Genomic DNA, 21,274 nt, shown 5'->3' on the forward strand with positions numbered 1-21,274 from the left:
TTCCATAAAACATTTCAATAATTTTATGGACATAAAATTGTAAATGGGACATTAGTAACATTTTAATGTTATGTCACATTGATAATTCATATATCACTCTGTTTATGTTTGATCATGTAAATATTTAAGTATTGCACACATACAATGTACACACTCTATTGTTGCAAAAATCATGTAATTACATTCAGCTAGCTGATTATGAGTGAAGTGATGTCATTTTCATTTTGAATTTGTGCACCACTTTGAAGTGGAAGTAATTGCGAATTGCCATTGTTTCATGTATTGCACTAACACATTAACATCAACATTTAGTCAAGTTTCAAATTTCTTTCTTAATTTGTCAATCTTGTTCTGCACCTCAATGACTTTATTTTCCTGCTTCCATTTTCTATACACATTTACCACCCTCTGTAACTCTTGTATGTGTCTTTCTGTGAGCTCCTTAGCTTGTTCTTTATCACCCAACTGCTGATATGTTTCTGCAAGGTAGCCTAAGGACTCTGCAATGCCTTCATTCTGGGGTTGTTGTATGAGAACAGTCTTCCTCATATCTACAGCTTCAGTGAAAGCCTCCCTAGCTTGCTGAAGTTTGCCAGCTTTCAGTAATACTTCCCCTAGCTGTTGAAGGGTACCTGCTGTTGATGTATGTACTCCCATTCTCATTCGTCGTATTTGTAATGCAGTTCTGAAACATTCTTCTGATTTATCATACTCCATCACACTCGCATAAACTTTCGCCCGATTGTTAAAAATAAGTGACGTATCATGATGCTCCAACCCAAGACTTTTTCTCATCTGAAAAGCTTCATCCAACATTCTCAATGCCCTTTCTGTGTAACCTCGCTTGCTGTATTCCATGGCAACGTTATTCAGGGATATAACAAGATCGTTTGCAGGTTTTTTGTTAAAGCGTCGCTTAGTTTCCAATGCAAGTTTGAAATATCGAAATGCAGAATCCCCATCTCCAAGCTGATTGTAATAAAGTCCAATACTGTTTTGAGTGCCGCCAATAGCAGGATGGTCACCAAATACAGCAGCTTTCATATCATAGGCCTCAGTGTGATAGGATTTAGCCTTAGTAAACTCACCTACAGAAAAAAAATTATACACTTTTTATTTAAAACTACATATTTCATTTGTTTATATCAACTACACAAGTAAAACCAACCGAGCAATCAAGAAAAAGAGAATTATTTGTATTTAATATTTTATTTCTTTTTTCTTTGAATTCATATTTCACTCTCGGTCACAAAACAGATATGCATTTTTGCATGGTGGTAATCTGTATAGGTGAGGGATCATTTTGTCCCAATTTTAACTCGTCTCAGTCCAACTCGCCCCATTTTCAAATTGCCTCAATTTCATCTCACCCCAATTTCAGTGCATCAAATTTCTGGACTGACTTTGTTATATTCTTCAGTATCTGTTAACATTAAAGGTCTGGTTTTCCTACCAAAACAAGGCAGGGATAAACCAAACTGAAAAGTTAGTATATTGGATATATGGTGTTTTTTACGTCTTAGTATCGTAACATCTTTTGTAACTAAAATACTTGCACACATAAAGCATATTGCAAAGATCTGCACATTACTTTCCTAAGTGATTTTGAAAAAGTGAGAAGAGTTGAAATTGGGGTGAGTTGAAAATGGGACAACTTGAACTTGGGGTGAGTTGAAATGGGTTGAGTTGAAATTGGGATGAAGTGAATCACAATCTCTGTATAATAGAGGGTATTTTATTTATTTATCTGGGTTACATTTTTCTGCATTTAAGGTAGGACCATTATAAAAATCACCTTGCCTCTTTGTGACAATTTTACATGTTACTTTACAAAAACAAAAACAAAAATGTTCTGGTTTGTGATAGAGAAGTTGGACCAGTGACTTGAGTATCACAGATTTCTTCAGAAAACTTTATGAGAACATATAACGTTAATCTAAAACCTACCTATAAATATATGGACTGTTCCAAGATTGAAGAGCATGGCCGCAGTATCTTTATGTGGTAGCAATCTAAGTCTGGTCTTACTGGAACATACAAAATTATCTAAAACCTACCTATAAATGTATGGACTGTTCCAAGATAGGAGAGCGTGGCAGCAGTATCTTTATGTGGTAGCAATCCAAGTCTGGTCTTACTGGAACATACAAAATTATCTAAAACCTACCTATAAATGTATGGACTGTTCCAAGATAGGAGAGCGTGGCAGCAGTATCTTTATGTGGTAGCAATCCAAGTCTGGTCTGCATTCTGTAAGCTCTATGGAAATAACTATAATATACAATATGAGACTCGGAGTGAAAATTCATCCTCCTACATATTGGAAAGAAATACAACCCCCCCCCCCCCTCCAGTTGACATTTGATCAATGTGGCAATTTTAATACAAGGCAAATAGTATATTTTCAGTACAACATATTTGATGAGGCCTATTTGCTAATTCTTTCCTCCACTAAATAAAAACCCTCTGAAAATGTTGATATAATTGCTACAGGGAGACATATAACCTATATAATTTATGACAAATAACTGTACAGTGGATATCTATAAAAGGATATGTTGGAAATTACCACAGCAGAGTATTCCAAAGTTATATACATACTGTAGAGAATGTCTTTCTTTTCCCTGCATATGTAGATTCCATCCCATACTTGAGTACAATCTTGCCAATTTGTCATTATCTCCTAGTGGTTTTAACAACTCTATGGCTTCAGTATAACAGCTGTACGCATCATTCCAATTTCCTAGCAATAAAAAAAGCTAGTGTACTGAAATACAACAAAATCTAACCTTTTGTCATGATGATACAATCTAAATAAATTCATATATTCAAATTACTAAGTTAATATATCTTTAATAAATACAAATAATTCTACTTCATTTTCAAGTAATACTTGATATAATTTATTCTAATTTATACATTGATTTATTTAAATGTTCAATGTTTCTCAGTAATTCCTCAAACCCACTCCCCCATCCCCATCCCCAGCCCCTCAATATAAGTAAATACATATTTTTTATATTTTCCTAAAAAAATTGGCAAATAAACTAACTTTAATTACATTGCTGTGGGTGAAATTGATAAAGTCATGACAGATACAGAAATGTCCCTGTTAGTTTATACAAGCATTCAACACACATTAACCCTTAAAACGCCATCAATATAAGTATATTTAATTTTAATAATCAAACAATAATTTGATAACCATTACTACATATAAGCATGTCACCTACCCCTTATTTGGTTAAGTGCTTGTCCATAGCAGTGTAACATAACAGCACAGTCAATGTTGTTACCATTTAATCTGGCTGAGTTAAGACATGCTGCATAGAATTCTATTGATCCAGCAGTTGGCAAGAAATTGATGAGTAGATATTCACCATGTTGGGCAGCTTGAATCATGGTGTGATAACGTTCAGGACTACAATGCATCGCTTCGCGCAAGAATTTCTCTATGTTCTGCATCTCAACACTAAGTAATGGTAGGGTATTGGCTGGGTGGTGATCGACTCGAAGTGACAATTCATTCAATAAATGAGCAAAAAAGACACAGAATCTATCCCGTATCAAGTCTTCATCACGGAGATGTGAAAAGTGATCACGGATAAATTCTCTTATGAATGGATGTAAATCGTATCTCTTGGTTCTGATGATACTATCCATGTAGCTATCTAGTATACATCTTCTCTGCATTGGTAGCAGGACATCTTGTTTAACAAAAGCTGTCTTTGTCTTTCCAGAAATGGCTGCAGCAAGTCCTGGACCAAATGATCCCGGAATGTACTCTAGCTGGGATGAATGTTGTTTGAGAACAGCAGACAACCTATCCATGGAAGCTGATATTATAGCTGATGTTTCTTCAGAAACGAGACTTGTTTTCAAAGTTGCACACAATTCTTCTGCTGTTAGTATACCATCTCTTATTGTTGCTGCTGCAAGCAGCAAATCCATCGGAATTCTTCCACATAAGTCGGCAATATTTTTCAGCTTCTGTTTGTCAATCTTAGCAGGAAGTGCTGTTAGTTCAAGCAGCTGCTCTGCACTTTCCTCGGATAATGGTTTTAAATCAAGAGTCCAAAATAATGAGTCTGTCATCATGAATTTGAACTTGACAGTTGTTGTTATGAGTAACTGGATGCAATCTGATGCCATAACCATAGAAACACATAAATCAAGAAATTGCGTTTGTAGTTCTGCATTGCTGTTCACAGACGACATATCTTCTGCATTGTCCAATAGGATTAAGTAATGCCCATGTAGACTACTGATGGTATCCATGAGTTTTTGAAAGCTTATCACTGATTGGACACAAGTTGAGCAATGGGTTGGCCTTCCCATATGTATGCAGCATGGTGATTGGCTGCATTGATCTTGCCAAAAAGAATCTGACTGGCTCTTCTCTGACTTTGGTTTGTTGATTGGTGGATGTTCAGAATTGATTGACATCGAATGATGAAGTTTAATGTACAATTGTGAAATTACATTTTGAATATCTTCAATCCCCCTGAGACTTATTTCATGATAATGGAGGTCTTTTCTCATTGCATGGTATGATTCTATCACCCTACGTGTATAGTGTCTTGCAAGTTCTGTTTTACCAACCTTTGTCATGCCGGCAATTTGTATAATTTGTACACCGGTCACTGTATGGTCATACAATTCACCTAGCTCACAATCACGTCCAAGGAACACCTTCTCAAACTCTGACGCCATTTCCTTGAGGAAAAGAAATTTAAGATGACTTTGAATACTTTGAAAAGACTTGGATATGGGATACATACTACTATAGGTGATAAGCCAGTGTTCAGTACTGTAAGGCTGCCATCATGGGGATCATCATAGATCGAATTCAAAGTTAGTGTCCAAATTAGTGGACAAGACTACAAGAGTGATGAATGAAAGAGACTTGATCGAGAGATCATGGTCAATCCCTTTCATATTGTAAATGAATAACGTGGTAGCAACTGTATCACCCAGTAATCATAACATTTTAGTAATAACAATGTCTACATTGTGTAACTACATACCTTAGAAAGTATGGTATAACAAACAAAATAACATACAAAAATTGTTTTAACTACACATACAAATCTCCAATAGACAGCTAGCTGGATGAGATACATCCAGAGGAATGTTTTCAAGTGATGTTTCCAGTCATCTGTTCCATACAAATTTCCGCCTTGTGTTTTTGTTGTATGTCCTTCCCAGGGTTGGAATTGAGACTCAAAACAGAATGTTTTTTATCTTACCTTCTGATATGGTCGTAGTGTCTAGTGAACCATCAAGCTATTAGTTAGACGTTGTCAGGGATATACACGTACACGGAAGCAACTTCCTGGTTTCCCATAGAAAATGGGGTATTTCCCCACTATCAACCAAGCACTGATGGTATCTATTCAAAGAAAACTACCGGTATTTCGGAATGTCTTACGCATTTTGAGAACTTTCTTCCCCTGCAGACCGGCAACTGTTTTTTATTTTTGATCCCAACCATTCGTTGCCCAAATTTTGGGATCAACACTTTCTCAGCTACATCGTTCTGACTTTCTGCATTGGACTTTCTGTGTTGTTATTATAGGACGCCAACTAGCGATGACCTGATACCTAAGGTCACCAAAATGGCAGCGTCCACAAACAACACCGGTACGTTCGGTAAATCTTGTTGAAAGTCCTTGTTTAGCAATAGAAAGTTTACTTTATTTTGAACAGAGTTTAAATTAATTGTGTTTTCTTTGCATTTTCACGCATTAAGTCGCGATTGTTGTCGGTAAACCCACTTTTGATGCGTCTTTGTATGACAAGTATGCTCATGTGTTGTGATGATTATGAGCCATTCATTATGTACTGTGCTTCAGTTCACAGGCAGTGGTGACTGTTTGAATTGTGTCTGCTCACTTTAGCCTAGTCTGTGTGATCGGCACTGGTATTTACATTGTATTACTGAGTTCAGTTATATATCCATGGATTAGCCCTAGATTAGTTTACTGTCAAAAAGTTCTTTGTAACTACTTTACAAATTACACCTCCCTTCAAAGACCCTACTCCACGAAAGGTCTATTCTCCAATAGACTTTGATAATCATGACTCGAAAGTGACATACACTGTACAACTCTTCAGTGTGTATGTGACAAAAATATGAATTTTAAAGAATTTGTAAGTTTTTCGTAATTTTGTAACGCTCTAGTTTACGTTTCAGCTAACCTCTCGCGGTTTAAAGATCTGTACTTAAAAGTGACACCAGATGAGTATTACGAATACCCAGACACACTGAGAGAAAATAAAGTACCAATTATCATAGATAATGGTAAGTGCATTGTGTACTGTATTGCCTATGTTCTTCTGTGGAGGTATAAGGGTAGACTTATGCTTCTGTGTTACCTCCATGTATGTGCTTGTAACACAAATGTTGCCTGTTTTATTTATTAAGTTATTGCATCCCTTGGGGCCAGGAGCTCACTAAGTATGTTAGGAGCACCACGACCAGTAAAATTAAATACAGGCATTACTAAAATGAGAGAAAATGTGACTAATAAATCATGTACAGAAACAAAACAAAACAAATTTAAACATAGGTATTAACTGGGGAAGAAAACAAAAACAAACAAACAAACAAACACAGAATACTCCAAATGTTAGTTGCCTCCCTTTTAACGTATCATTTGCATACTTCTATCTCAGGCTTATAGGAAAGACAGAAACCAACATACTTAAACTGAAGTTTATTTTATACTGGGTATATGTAATATCCCACCCCAGGTTTGATAAGACACCAAAGGAAGTCTTCCTTTTGCTGACTTCAAAATTCAATCAATCATTGCCAATAACCAATATTCTGTACTATTTTATTTTTATGGTAACTTTGTCACATTTAAATATAATTCGTTTTTTTTTAACTTCCAGGTGCATATAACTGTAAGGTTGGATGGGGCACTGACAAAGACCCAAGACTCAATTTTAAAAATATAATTGCAAAGCAACGAGGTAAAAAAGATGCAGAAATCCAGATTGGAAATGACATAAACAACATAGAAGTTGTTAGGTGGTTGTTAAAGACACAGTTTGATAGGAATGTTGTCGTTCACTATGAAGCACAAGAACTTGTCTTTGATTACACATTTTCACATCTTGGTATCAAGACACAGGGTGGTATAGAACATCCTATTGTAATGACAGAACCAGTGGGTAATCCAAACTACTGTAGACAATGTAAGTATTATCACTGTTTCTTCTATTAAAGACCCATAATTCATTACCAGGTTCTTGCATTTGTGCTATGGAACCATACGAATTAAACAGGACCATTTGTTATTTTAGGAGTATCTTTCTACAGCTATGTCATCTGTCAGACAACTGTTTACCTCACCCAATATTATCTTTAAAGGCCCATGATTCTTTCCCAGATCCTCTCATTAATGTTATCATAGGACCAGTTTGCTCAGGATCAACATTTTCTGTAGCTCTGCTAGACAAATGTATTTTTGCCCCCAAGTTTATTACTAATCTGATATGGGCCAGTCAGAAGTCTTGGGATGATTGTAAGGAATTAAGATTGTAAGGAATTGTTCAATAGTGTGAATAGCACATCCAGCCATGTATTTACCACACCTCCAAATAGTACCCTATCTGATTGGCTCTTTCAAAGACACCTAGATAAACATTTAGAATACATATTGTAGTTGATATTTCACACAAATGAATGTACATAATGTAGTAAATTAATACACAGTAGTGTCAATTTATAGTTGTGCAAAACATACATCTTGGGATGACTACCATCTAGCCAGGGTCTATCTACAAACATGATGATATCTATACGATGTCAGTTTACTGATTGCTTTCTATTTCCACTGAACTTTATTTTTGTCATGTTGTAAGAATGTTGTGTTTTCTTTCTTCTCTCATTTAGTGATGTCAGAGTTATTATTTGAGTGTTATCATGTACCAAAAGTTGCCTATGGAATTGACAGTCTCTTTAGTTTTCACCATAACATGCCACAAACTGGTAAGTATCCAATCAGTGTTAAACTGTGTACCCCCCTGGTATGGAATTGACAGTCTCTTTAGTTTTCACCATAACATACCACAAACTGGTAAGAATCCAATCAGTGTTAAACTGTGTACCCCCCTGGTATAGGATTGACAGTTTTCACTATAACATGCCACAAACTGGTAAGTATCCAATCAGTGTTAAACTGTGTACCCCCCTGGTATAGGATTGACAGTTTTCACTATAACATGCCACAAACTGGTAAGTATCCAATCAGTGTTAAACTGTGTATGTATGTATGTATGTATGTATGTATGTATGTATGTATGTATGTATGTATGTATGTATGTATGTACGTACGTACGTACGTACGTACGTATGTATGTACATGTTAGTGTGTTTGTTGTAACAAACACATTAAGCTTGTGTCCCAGGTGATTCCAATAAATCAATTATAATATATTTTCTTGTTTTCCTGTCCACAATCGCTTCCAGATTGTTCACATGCTATTGTGTTGTCATCTGGTTACCAAGCAACCCATGTCATGCCTATTGTCAATGGTAGACTAGATGCAACCAATTGTCGTAGGGTCAATCTTGGAGGAAATCAAGCCACATCATATATGCATCGATTACTGCAGTTGAAATATCCAGCACACTTTGCTGCTATTACACTGAGTAGAGCTGAGGTTGGTTCATTGTAAATATTTTCTGTTTTTTATATATGTATCTTTTTTGTCTTTTTTTATGGGACTTTTTGATTATTTGAAATAAAGAAGTTATATTAATATTAATATTTAAGATGTTCATAAACTACTTGGAGGAAAATAATTCAGATTGAGATTTGCTGTTGTCTTTAGAGAAGGTTGACAGTCTGGATTCTCCACTTCCCTTTCATACACAAGCCTTTACTCAGCTCCACCCATTCAGTCACATCAGTTGACCATTTCCCGTGTTGTCTCCTACAAATAGATTCTTCCATTATCAACGTCTGATAGCCATTGGTTCTAATAACGTGACCACTGCAAATGATGGAGAGAGCTAAATGTTTTCTGATATTAAATTATGGTTGATTTTCAGCACTTTTCCAGATACTCCACATGACATTAATACTTTTCCAAGACACTCTGCAAGACACAAGGGACTCTCTCCAGATTTTTGAATAGCTAATTCATTACTCGCTGTTCACAAGAAACAAAAGCTAACCTTACTACTATGTGTGTCAATACAAGGGGGACCTGAACATGTAACAATATTTAGTAAAATGAAAAGAGGTGTTCAATCATTGGCAGAATAGATTGGTAGATGTGTAGCTAGCTTCATTAGTATGCACGTATCATTGAATTAACACAAAACAATTTTCTTGCAAAGCTTCCTTATGAACTAATTTGTTATGAGTATCTTTGCTACTTTAGACCGTTAGAGGGCGCTGTTTGGATTCACTCACTTCACCCTGCTCGGTCACAATAACTACACATTACAAATCTATGAAATGTTACAGGAGTTGGTTAATGAGTACACATACATGGCTGAAGACTATGCCAGTGATTTAGACCAGTGGGGTTCTTTGGATTATTATCACCAAAATGTACATAAAATACAACTGCCTTTTACACCAGTAAGTAGAGTTGATGGTTTCCACAGTGTTTATATTGAATTCTACAGCATTGTTTTGATTCATGTCTTTGTCCCAAAGTGAGATCTAGATCAGGTATATTACTCTGCACTTTGACCATGACCTTGGCTGTACCATTGTGTCATAGGGTCTATCTGATCAATAACTTTTACCTGCCAAAATATGATTAGCAATGTTAAAATTACTGCAGAACACAGATTTTCCCATTTCACTGTCGGATAAAAATATTGATATGTCTTTTGGTTTGAAAAGTTACAATGATAATATGTAAAGTTTTGTGGACAAGAGGAATGAAATGTTGTTTATGATTAGTTACCAGGAAGTACACTGTCTGCCAAAGACAAAGAAGAACGTAAACAACAACAAGTTAAAAGACTTCAAGAAATGAACGCCAAAAGAAGAGAAGCTAAGGTAAACATAAATATCTAATGTGTATACACACAGACACACACACATGCAAACATGAACACACATACATATACACACAGACACACACACATGCAAACATAAACACATACACACATATACATACACATCCACACATTTACATACTCACTTGCACACACATATTACATACACACACATACATACATACATACATACATACATACATACATACATACATACATACATACATACATACATACATACATACATACATACATACATACATACATACATACAGGCACATGCACACACACTGACATACACATATGCTAAATATTTGTCTGAGTATTATTCCCTCTAACTCCAATCCAATCTCATCTTAATCTAAATCAAATAACTCAACATTGTATATGTATGTTTTGTACAAAACATGATGTGCATGGCTTCATGAATACCTCCCTCTATTAACTACTAGTACTAGATTTTTCCGTAAAGCAATATGTCTATAATTCTTTAATCAGTGTTGTTGTCCTTCGTCCTGGTTCTTGACTCTGTCATATTTTTACATCACCAGCTTGTTGCAGACCAAGAAAAACTCCAACAGTTGATGAGTATACAAGAACTCATAGAAGATGAAGATGATGATGCATTTAATGTATGTTAATTTATGTTAATGTATGCTATTTTATGTTAATTTATGTTAATGCATGTTACTTTGACATCCTCTTGACATTGGAAGTACATCATATGTCCATTTATAATTAATATCAGATAGACTATTCAATGTACACTACAAGAAATTCTGAGGATAATGGTACAAAATATATGCAACATTAATAATAGTAAGAATGTTGGTTTTTATATAGCACTTTCCCTCTCTGTGCTCAAAGCACTACAATTATCACCCCTGGTACAGATTCATAGTGGCACAATAGCCTTTATACTTCCTCAGCTCCCGGCCCCTGGGGAGTATACAATTGACGTTTTATAAAGAAATTTCATTCTTCTTACAGGCAATAGGCATCAACAGATTTTCTTGAATTTCATAATTGTAAGGAGAGCTATATATGATAAACTAATGGTATTGTGTGGGATTTGATTAATGTTGAGTGCAGACATCTTAGATAATAAATTCCAAGTGAGAACAGAATATATGTATCATATACGTATAACATTGAGCTCAGTAAGTTTGTATGTTTCACCACTGAAATTAAATACCTCAAGAGTATAACTGTAAATGTTTCTTTTACAGAGAGCTTTAGAGAAGTTTGGTTACTCATCCGGTGAAGAATTCCAAGCAGCAATCAACAAACTAAGTGTATCTATTCAAAGAACTAAAGATAAAATTCTAGGAATTGAACCTGGAGAGGACAGCAACACACAGGAGGTATATTAGTAACTATTTGTATTACATTTTGTTCTTACATTATCTGAAATAGTGATGGTACATGAAAAAGGGTGGAAACAAGTCAGAGTGTTTAGGAAATCTGAAGAGTTTTAAATTTAAAGAACCAATATGCTAAATGTTTAATGCATGAACCCAAGTACAAACTATTGTCATATGGTTGGTATGCATTCTCACATACTGCACCTTGTCTGTTGAATACACTGCCATTAGAAATACAACAAAAACCAACTGCTAATGCCTTCAAAAAGAACTTAAAGACATATCTATTCTCCAGTGCATTCTAACTGTACAGTGCCTCTAAACTCTATATTGTAGTGGAAACTGGCACTATATAAATTCACTGATTGATTGATTGATTGATTGATACTCTTCATCACCATAAAGCATGGGCCTTGTTATGGCATTTGTACAATATGCATGGCCTTGTTTTGTCAGTGGGAAGATATGTTCTCGCTTGTAAGAATGTTATCGTTTGAGGAGACTGTAGAATGTTTTGTTTATAAAAAATAACTTTTCTGACAAGCTACAATATGTGCAGGCTCCATTTCGAATTTGACAACTGTATTGATTCCATTCGAAAATACGGAAAGTAAATTGAACTGTGATTTTCTCTTTGAGTGCTTTTCTGAAATTACAAGATAATGTTTTGTCTTAGGTACTTTGTTCATGCACAGGACTGACCTACCCATCTTTCTACTTTAGATGCATCACTACAATCATGTGTGCTATGTTTCTATCATTGCTTTTTTCAGTAGTACTAGTAAAAAGAAACGTATTGAAGTTAAATATCATGATGTTACTGTTTACTTACAGCAAGCACCAAAAGAAGAACCAATCTATGACCTTCTAGACATTCCTGATGAAGCTTTGACATTGGAACAGAAAGAAGAGAAACGTCGTCAGAGAATACTAAAGAGTGCACAGGATGCAAGGTTGAAAGCTAAAAGGGCAAGAGAAGAACAGAAAGCACAGCAAGAAGAAGAAATGAAACAAATGGAAAGTAAACGACAATCTGATTTTGATGGTTGGCTAACTGATATCAGACAGCAGAGACAGGTAAATGGAAAGTAAATGACAATCTGATTTTGATGGTTGGCTAACTGATATCAGACAACAGAGACAGGTAAATGGAAAGTAAACGACAATCTGATTTTGATGGTTGGCTAACTGATATCAGACAGCAGAGACAGGTAAATGGAAAGTAAATGACAATCTGATTTTGATGGTTGGCTAACTGATATTAGACAGCAGAGACAGGTAAATGGAAAGTAAACGACAATCTGATTTTGATGGTTGGCTAACTGATATTAGACAGCAGAGACAGGTAAATGGAAAGTAAAAGACAATCTGATTTTGATGGTTGGCTAACTGATATCAGACAACAGAGACAGGTAAATGGAAAGTAAACGACAATCTGATTTTGATGGTTGGCTAACTGATATCAGACAGCAGAGACAGGTAAATGGAAAGTAAACGACAATCTGATTTTGATGGTTGGCTAACTGATATCAGACAGCAGAGACAGGTAAATGGAAAGTAAACGACAATCTGATTTTGATGGTTGGCTAACTGATATTAGACAGCAGAGACAGGTAAATGGAAAGTAAATGACAATCTGATTTTGATGGTTGGCTAACTGATATTAGACAGCAGAGACAGGTAAATGGAAAGTAAACGACAATCTGATTTTGATGGTTGGCTAACTGATATTAGACAGCAGAGACAGGTAAATGGAAAGTAAACGACAATCTGATTTTGATGGTTGGCTAACTGATATTAGACAGCAGAGACAGGTAAATGGAAAGTAAACGACAATCTGATTTTGATGGTTGGCTAACTGATATTAGACAACAGAGACAGGTAAATGGAAAGTAAAAGACAATCTGATTTTGATGGTTGGCTAACTGATATTAGACAGCAGAGACAGGTAAATGGAAAGTAAACGACAATCTGATTTTGATGGTTGGCTAACTGATATTAGACAGCAGAGACAGGTAAATGGAAAGTAAAAGACAATCTGATTTTGATGGTTGGCTAACTGATATCAGACAGCAGAGACAGGTAAATGGAAAGTAAACGACAATCTGATTTTGATGGTTGGCTAACTGATATTAGACAGCAGAGACAGGTAAATGGAAAGTAAACGACAATCTGATTTTGATGGTTGGCTAACTGATATCAGACAGCAGAGACAGGTAAATGGAAAGTAAACGACAATCTGATTTTGATGGTTGGCTAACTGATATTAGACAACAGAGACAGGTAAATGGAAAGTAAAAGACAATCTGATTTTGATGGTTGGCTAACTGATATTAGACAGCAGAGACAGGTAAATGGAAAGTAAACGACAATCTGATTTTGATGGTTGGCTAACTGATATTAGACAGCAGAGACAGGTAAATGGAAAGTAAAAGACAATCTGATTTTGGTGGTTGGCTAGACTGAAAACTTACAACAAAGATATCGCCATGTCAATTGTATAGTATAGGTTTCCTGTAACTGTCAACATTCACAAGGTAAAGTTTGTCATCAGATAATCAAGTTTGTTTATTCTGTTAGAAACTCCACTGTACAGAATGTTGATTGGGTAACATATAATTGATTGTTGGTTCCATGATTGTTAATGAGTGAGTGTCATTCCCTAATGGTTTGTGTCTTAAAGGAACTGATTGAACAAAGAGCAAACAGACAACAGTTAAAAACAGAACTTGCCAAAAGAAAAAGCCAAGCATCACAGGAAAGAATGAGAATACTGACACAGTTAGCACAGGAAGGAAAAGGTAAGAACTAATATTACATTGAATTATGAAAATAGAATCCATGTAAAAAGTTAGTTAGGGTGAAAATATTTTGATGAGTCTTTCTAAGTGACTTTCATAATTGCTTACATCGGCAAACTCCAGACACTAATAACACAGACATATGTAAATTGAAACATAACATGCATATCTATCAGTGAATGGGGTTATTTCAACTGTATTTATGTCCAGAATGAAAACTTTAACTCACAGAGTCAAAGAATTTCTTGGAAGTGAATCCCAAATTTTCACAGAGATGATCTCATCAGTATCGTCAACGGTATACTACAATGGGCTATTGTCACGTGTCTTGGAAGAAACATGTGAACTGAGCTTGAGAGAAACAGCTGGAATCTCTATGCAGACACACTGCTTGAAATGTATGGTAATAGCCCATTCATTGTAGGACACCCCTGATAATGAGATGCTGGCAAAATTTGGAATTTGCTTCCAAGAATTTTTTTTTATTCTGTGAGTCAAAATTTTCATTTTTTAGTAACCATTAACCTAGAGTCCATAAATATTCATTCTTGCTGTATTTATGTTGACATTCTATTTGTAATTCATGTGCCCTTTGTTTTGCACATGTTCTTTTATTCTCTAGATTTGGTGCACACTTGGCATTTATGTGTTATGGAGTTCTAGTATTATACATTGTGTCGTTTTTTTCTGTTCAGGAAAGAGTAGTGGTGGCAAAGGTAGAGAAGATACATTTGGACAAAATGATGAAGATTGGAATGTCTATAAAGCCATTGTAAGTTAATTATCTAGTTTTGACAAGTTATGGTATTTACAAACACTGTTATTGTGAAGTGTTGACATACAGGTAAAACAGCGAGGGATCACCGAATGACTGTGCGTATCATACACATTTTATGTTCCCCAATAACAATTTAGAGAGATAAGAAACAGGCTTCCCACAGACCACTCATTACAAAAATAAACAACAATACATTCCTGCCGACAAGCAGGCACTGTATGTGCACATGCATATCAGTTGTAACTTTGAATCAATACACATGTATGTGTCAAAATCTGAGCCTGTAATGTAATAACTTTCAATAGCTTGTTTGTTCCAAGGACGATGTGTGTGTGTCTGTATATCAGTAGGGGTCGGATGATGTTGTTTGTATTTGTATTGAGTGGTCTGTGGGAAGCCAGTTTCTTATCTATCTAAATTGTTCTTAGGGAACATAAAATGTGTATGATACGCACAGTCGTTCGGCGATCCCTCACTATTTTACCTGTAATCTATCAATAGACTATACACTCACAGTAGGGGAGTGTTTCTGATAGTAAGCTCTTAATTGTTGATGTATTTCAAACTTTAATAACTGCAAAGAAAAAGTCATAGCTCTGCCACTACTATCTGTTTTAGTGCACTGTTTGACCCCTGGTAACAGGATGTAGGAAATGAGTTTTACCTTATTTCTCCACCTACAACAGAAACACTACCCTGTCTCCTCCCCCACCCCACACACCCACACACACACACATCAAACATTAGATCACTGTAATACACAAGCAGAAGCATTGTACACAGATCAAATAATTTCTTTCAAAACTTGTGAGTTGCTATGTCTCTTTTCTATACCATTCCAATGTATGTAGCCATAGTTACATAGTGTGTATACTGTATATCACTTTAATGTTGTTTACAGAATAAAGAAGGTGGTGACAGTGATTCTGAAAATGAACAAGAAAAACTGGCAGAATTAGAGCAATTACTTACAGAATATGATCCACAATTTCAAAAGTAAGTTTCTGACTAAATAATAGTCATTTATTTTATTATATATGTTATCCATCTCATGATGTATTTCGTCAATATCCATCCAGCCAACCATCCATCGATCCATCCATCCAACCAACCAACCATTTATCCATCCATTGACCAATCCATCCACCCATTCATCCATCCAACCATCCATCCATCCATCCAACCATCCATCCACCCATTCATTCATCCATCCAACCACCCACTCACCAATCCATCCGTTCATCCATTCATCCATCTAGCCATCCATCCATCCATCCATCCATCTACCCAACCATCTACTCACCAATCCATCCATCCATCCATCCATCCATCCATCTATTCACCATCCATCCATCCATCCATCCATCCATCCATTCATCCATCCATTAATCGATCTGTTCCATCCCCATGATATATCCATCTACTCTTTGATTATCTATTCATCATTATTCATGTATTCATTCCTATACATCCACTTGCTACCACAGAGAGACTCCAGCACAACAACAGGTTGGTATGGTATTTGACCTAGCTGAGTACTATCAACTACATTTAGGTGTAGAAAGAATCAGAGTTCCAGAATTGTTATTCCAACCATCAATGATGGGAATAGAGCAAGCTGGTCTGGCAGAGACTCTGGACTTTGTCCTCCATAAATATCCGTCTGATATCCAGGATAAACTAGTACAGGTAAAGATGAATTTATGGTTATATATAGAAAAGTAGCCACAATGTTTGGCTAATTTCACATCACTATGGAAAACCAATTGTGAAGTGAAATGTAAGTATTTCAAGTGATTAACATAAATATTATGTTATGTTAAAACAGTACTTCATAAAACTTATGTCTATTTAATTTAAATATTATTATAGCGATCAGAACAAATATAGTTGCGCCCATCCATAATATTTTGTGAAACAGTGCCCTCTCTGGCAAGAATAAGCAAGTGTCTAGACTGTCAATGTCATCAACAGTCACGGTGGTGATGACGATACTTGTTCACAAACAGAGCATTTTTTTCATGATGGAAGACATTCAAGTAGGGTGGCTGAAACATTACAATTGTGTAGAGAAGCTGGGAAAGGGCTTGCTACCAGGAATCCAATAGAAGGAAGATAGAGAGGAGGAAAAGGAGAAGCAGAGAAACATGAAGAACGTGATTTATTATTTTTTTATATTTTTTTTATATCAACTGACCGACCAATAGTGGTCATGGATAAGTAATGAAAAACCAAGGAAAAACATAGGATGACCCTAATGAACTCATGTGCAAGTTGAATTTCAATTAGTATATTTTTATGTGCTCTTATGATCTCACAAATTCAATATTTTCCATTGTTATTTTTCTCTTTTTCTTCAGACTGTTTTCCTGACTGGTGGCAATACCTTGTATCCTAATATGAAAACCCGGCTAGAAAAGGAGCTGTTATCAATGAGACCTTTCCAGTCAACATTCCAAGTCTACACTGCCAGTAAGCACCACTGATTCTGACTAGTACTAACATTCACCACACTATTTGTGAACAATTTATGAGTTTGTCCTTGTTTGATAACCAGATATTACAAATGTCAATAATATTATTATTATTTATGTTTATTTCAAACAAAAAATATCCATATACAGAATTGAATAAAATAGGGAAAAGAATAACATAAAATATTATAGAGGAAGTTAAAAAAAATCCTCTTACATGGAACATTCTACAACATACTCTGAGACGAAATCATATTTGACATAATAATTGAAACAATAGGATTACACGATAAATAATAATAATAATAATAATAATAATAATAATAATAATAATAATAATATGATTTATTTCCCAATATTTAAACATACAATATGCAAGGAAACAATAAAATACAGTCTCTAAAAAACTGACAGTCTTTTTCCTCAAAACTTCATCGTAGTAAGTACGAATAGACAAACTGACATATTTGGGCTAAACCTTGTTTTTATGCAGCAAACTCATTGGTCAATACTTGTCAGGCTAAGTTCCAGGCTTTCACAAAATACAGAACATATATTGAACTATAGTTATAAAATGAAAAGATAAAAAAGTCACCAAACAGAGCTCTCTTTATATGCCAAATTTTCTTGTATTCATTCTCGTACTGCAACTAAAATCATAGTACAAAAATCATATTTATTAAGATATATGTGTCATATTGGTGGTTGTCATAGGAACTCTATCTGATTTTTTATCTTGTAGAAAATGCATTATTAGATAGTTGGTATGGTGCCCAGAGGTGGGCAATGACATCATCAAATTTCAACACATGCTGTATTACGAAAGCAGAGTACGAAGAGAAGGGTGGAGAATACCTTAAAGAACATAGAGCATCAAATATATATACACCTACTCCTAAATAATGCACTGATACTGCACACAAAACAGATTAGAAACGAGACAAAAAGGAAAAAGAAGAGGATGGTTTATACTTGAATGGATGCTGTAGACAAAATGGAAAGTACGGGAGTGATGGTCGGAGATTACAGTATAAGAAATATGTCATGTACCTGTGGGCTGTCTTTATGAAAGATATAATCTTTTGTTGTGGATTAATAAGAAAGAGGCAGGTTTTCTTGTGAGACACCACATAGTAAGAGATAGTGGGCCCAAATTTTGATGTGTCAGAAGAAATTGTGTGTCAGTGGTACCTCAAATCTGTCCATTGTATACAATGATGGTCATTTCGTTTCACTTTTCAGGTTTTTCTTCGAAGAGATGTAAATTTGTAAGATTCTATACACAAATATTTCCTTGGGTTCAAGTTATAGACTCACCGTTGATCATTCCATGAGTCCTGGTCAATGGTCCTCTAGATCTTCTTCATTGCTTACATCCGAACACTAGGTGGCAGCATAACTGTACTCCCATTGATAATATTTTGCAGTTCTATGCCTGTGTCTTGGTTAATTTTATGACTGTATGTTGTCTAATTTTATGTTGTTTTTCATCAGTTCTTATCAAAATAGCCTTGTATACAAGTACAAAGAGGGGTCAGTAAAACCATAGCAAAGTTACAGTAATCTTATGTGTTTTCAAAGCTTTCCAAGACACCGTGTTTGCTTTTCAGTTTTCTTACATTACTGCATGGAGTTAACTAGTATGGGAAGTCATACAGGGATGCATTAATAGTGTAACCAGAATCCAATCTGATATTAGGTTGGTTATGCAGTATATTGTTTAACTATGTTAATGCTATGATTTTGTCGATCCTAGATCAAGGTTTTTATGGCATCACCCAAGTCACCCAATATAATTGTACTTGTTAATAATAATAATGTTGGGTTCTTATATAGCACTTTCCCATGCCATGCACAAAGCGCTTTACAATTATTATCCCTGGCATGGATCAGAACGGCACAATGGCCCTTTAGTCTTCCTCAACTCCCCGGGGAGCATACAAATCCATTGCAGCCATTTAAGCACATAGGATTAAAGCCTTCACATTGCAACCTACATCTTACCAGGTCCCCAATTATACAGCTGGGTTGACTGAGGCACAGTCGTGGTTCAAATCTTGCCCAAGGACTTTAGCCACTCAGAAACAAACAGCAGGCAGCGACGGGGCTCGAACCTGCAACCTGTAGATTCCAAGCTGGCCACTCTAACCATTCACCCATCATGACTCCATATTACATGGTAATGTGATATCGGAATGGGTTGTCAGTGTCTGAGCATGAACTTGTATGCCACTTACCACTGCAGTCTGGGTTTGAACCTGCCCAGTACTGTCTAATTGTCATAAACCACAGCCTCTTTTAAGAAATATCAGCTCTGGTTTGTGAGAATGTACCAGCTGGGTTTGATTCAAAATTAACCTGTTCTGTATGTGTATGTAAGAAGGGTGATGCTCCATTTGACCCTGCCAAACAACGGAGGCTTTCCCAAGGTACTCCAGTTTCCTCTTGCTTCTACAACACTAGGATACTAGGGCACTGTTCAATGTTGACCATTCAACAAATTTCTGAATTTATTTTGACAAATAAAGATTATTATAATATTCAAGTTCTCCTTATTTTGATTCCTGTCATGTTATAACTGCCTAGACCTACCTAAGTTGATGGGATTTCTCTCATGTCATGACATAACTGCCTCGACCTAGTTAAGTTGGTGGGATCTCTCTCATGTCATGACATAACTATTAACTGCCTAGACCTACCTAAGTTGATGGGATTTCTCTCATCTCATGACATAACTGCCTAGACCTACCTAAGTTGATGGGATTTCTCTCATCTCATGACATAACTGCCTAGACCTATCTAAGTTGATGGGATTTCTCTCATGTCATGACATAACTGCCTAGACCTACCTAAGTTGATGGGATTTCTTCCATTTTAAGTCCCACAAGCTATCTAATATAATGTTAATGTCAATGCATATGCCCTTCTATGACATTACAATTGTCTTCTTGCATTGTTAGAACAGCTGATTGCATAGTACAGATTTCATGAACATATTTTGATGCATATGATAATTATGTCATCAGATAGTTAATGGGTTATATCTAAGTACCAGGTTTGAGTTCAGTCAATTGCAACTGGGGGTTAAGTGTACTAAATATGTACAATACTGTGAGTACCTTTTAAATATGCAGCAAAAATTACAACCAAAAACATATAAACACAGCATGAACCCTAGTCTGTATTCAGACGCTGATTATATTTTGTCGTATTCCTAAAAAACCTTCTGAAATATGTTTTATTTATACACTAGTTGTGTGCAAATACATAACCTATAACATACAATCTAATAGTCAGCATGTACAATGCACATACAGAACACACTACTCACTCATGATCACAGAGGATTCGAACGCATAAAATATAATCTAGACTTGACTTCATGGGACGTCCAGCACACACCATGTTTTAATTCTATTAATTTCAGCAACAATAGTATTAAAAGATAAATTACAAAAAAGTCAAGACGACTGTTGACAGTCTAGATCTATCCCTTTAAATATGATATGTACTGTAATTAGCTGGTTTTCATGAAATTAGGTTTTTACTGGACAAATTTAATTTGGAAAAGGAAAGTTCATACAATTGGACCAAGAAATGTACATTGTATAGATCAGATACTAGCTATTACTTTATTAAAATTGTTTTGTATTTATTTCAATTAGACATCAAATATTTTTTCTAACTTTTTAAAAACATGAAAATTAATAAAAGCTAAAAAAAAAAAGGGAATAGCTGAAGGACTTCCATGTTGGCATGAATAAAGTCCAACCTTATCAGAAAGGTTTGTAATATGGACAGTAGTAGTAAGAGTTGTTGACTAT

At 35.5% G+C, this 21,274-nt stretch overlaps 2 protein-coding genes across 2 annotated transcripts; one reads left to right on the forward strand and one right to left on the reverse strand.

Annotated features, from left to right (window-relative positions):
• Positions 1–312: 312 nt before the first annotated feature.
• On the reverse strand, positions 313–4,713 carry LOC144441285 (uncharacterized). Its single transcript, XM_078130844.1, has 4 exons — positions 3,234–4,713; positions 2,602–2,743; positions 2,168–2,271; positions 313–1,088 (listed from the first exon to the last, which is right to left on the reverse strand). Exons 1-4 carry the CDS (start codon positions 4,711–4,713, stop codon positions 313–315), a joined length of 2,502 nt encoding a protein of 833 aa, XP_077986970.1.
• Positions 4,714–5,618: 905 nt separating this feature from the next.
• LOC144441287 (actin-related protein 5-like) lies at positions 5,619–18,524 on the forward strand. Its single transcript, XM_078130845.1, has 16 exons — positions 5,619–5,643; positions 6,185–6,304; positions 6,901–7,206; positions 7,907–8,002; positions 8,483–8,676; positions 9,489–9,605; positions 9,936–10,034; positions 10,585–10,665; positions 11,263–11,397; positions 12,232–12,474; positions 14,081–14,198; positions 14,894–14,970; positions 15,878–15,972; positions 16,464–16,665; positions 17,337–17,448; positions 18,193–18,524. The coding sequence occupies exons 1-16, from the start codon at positions 5,619–5,621 to the stop codon at positions 18,351–18,353; spliced, it is 2,181 nt and encodes a 726-aa protein (XP_077986971.1). The 3' UTR covers positions 18,354–18,524.
• Positions 18,525–21,274: the final 2,750 nt, after the last annotated feature.

This window comes from Glandiceps talaboti, chromosome 10, assembly GCF_964340395.1.
Source record: "Glandiceps talaboti chromosome 10, keGlaTala1.1, whole genome shotgun sequence".
Lineage (NCBI taxonomy): Eukaryota > Metazoa > Hemichordata > Enteropneusta > Spengelidae > Glandiceps > Glandiceps talaboti.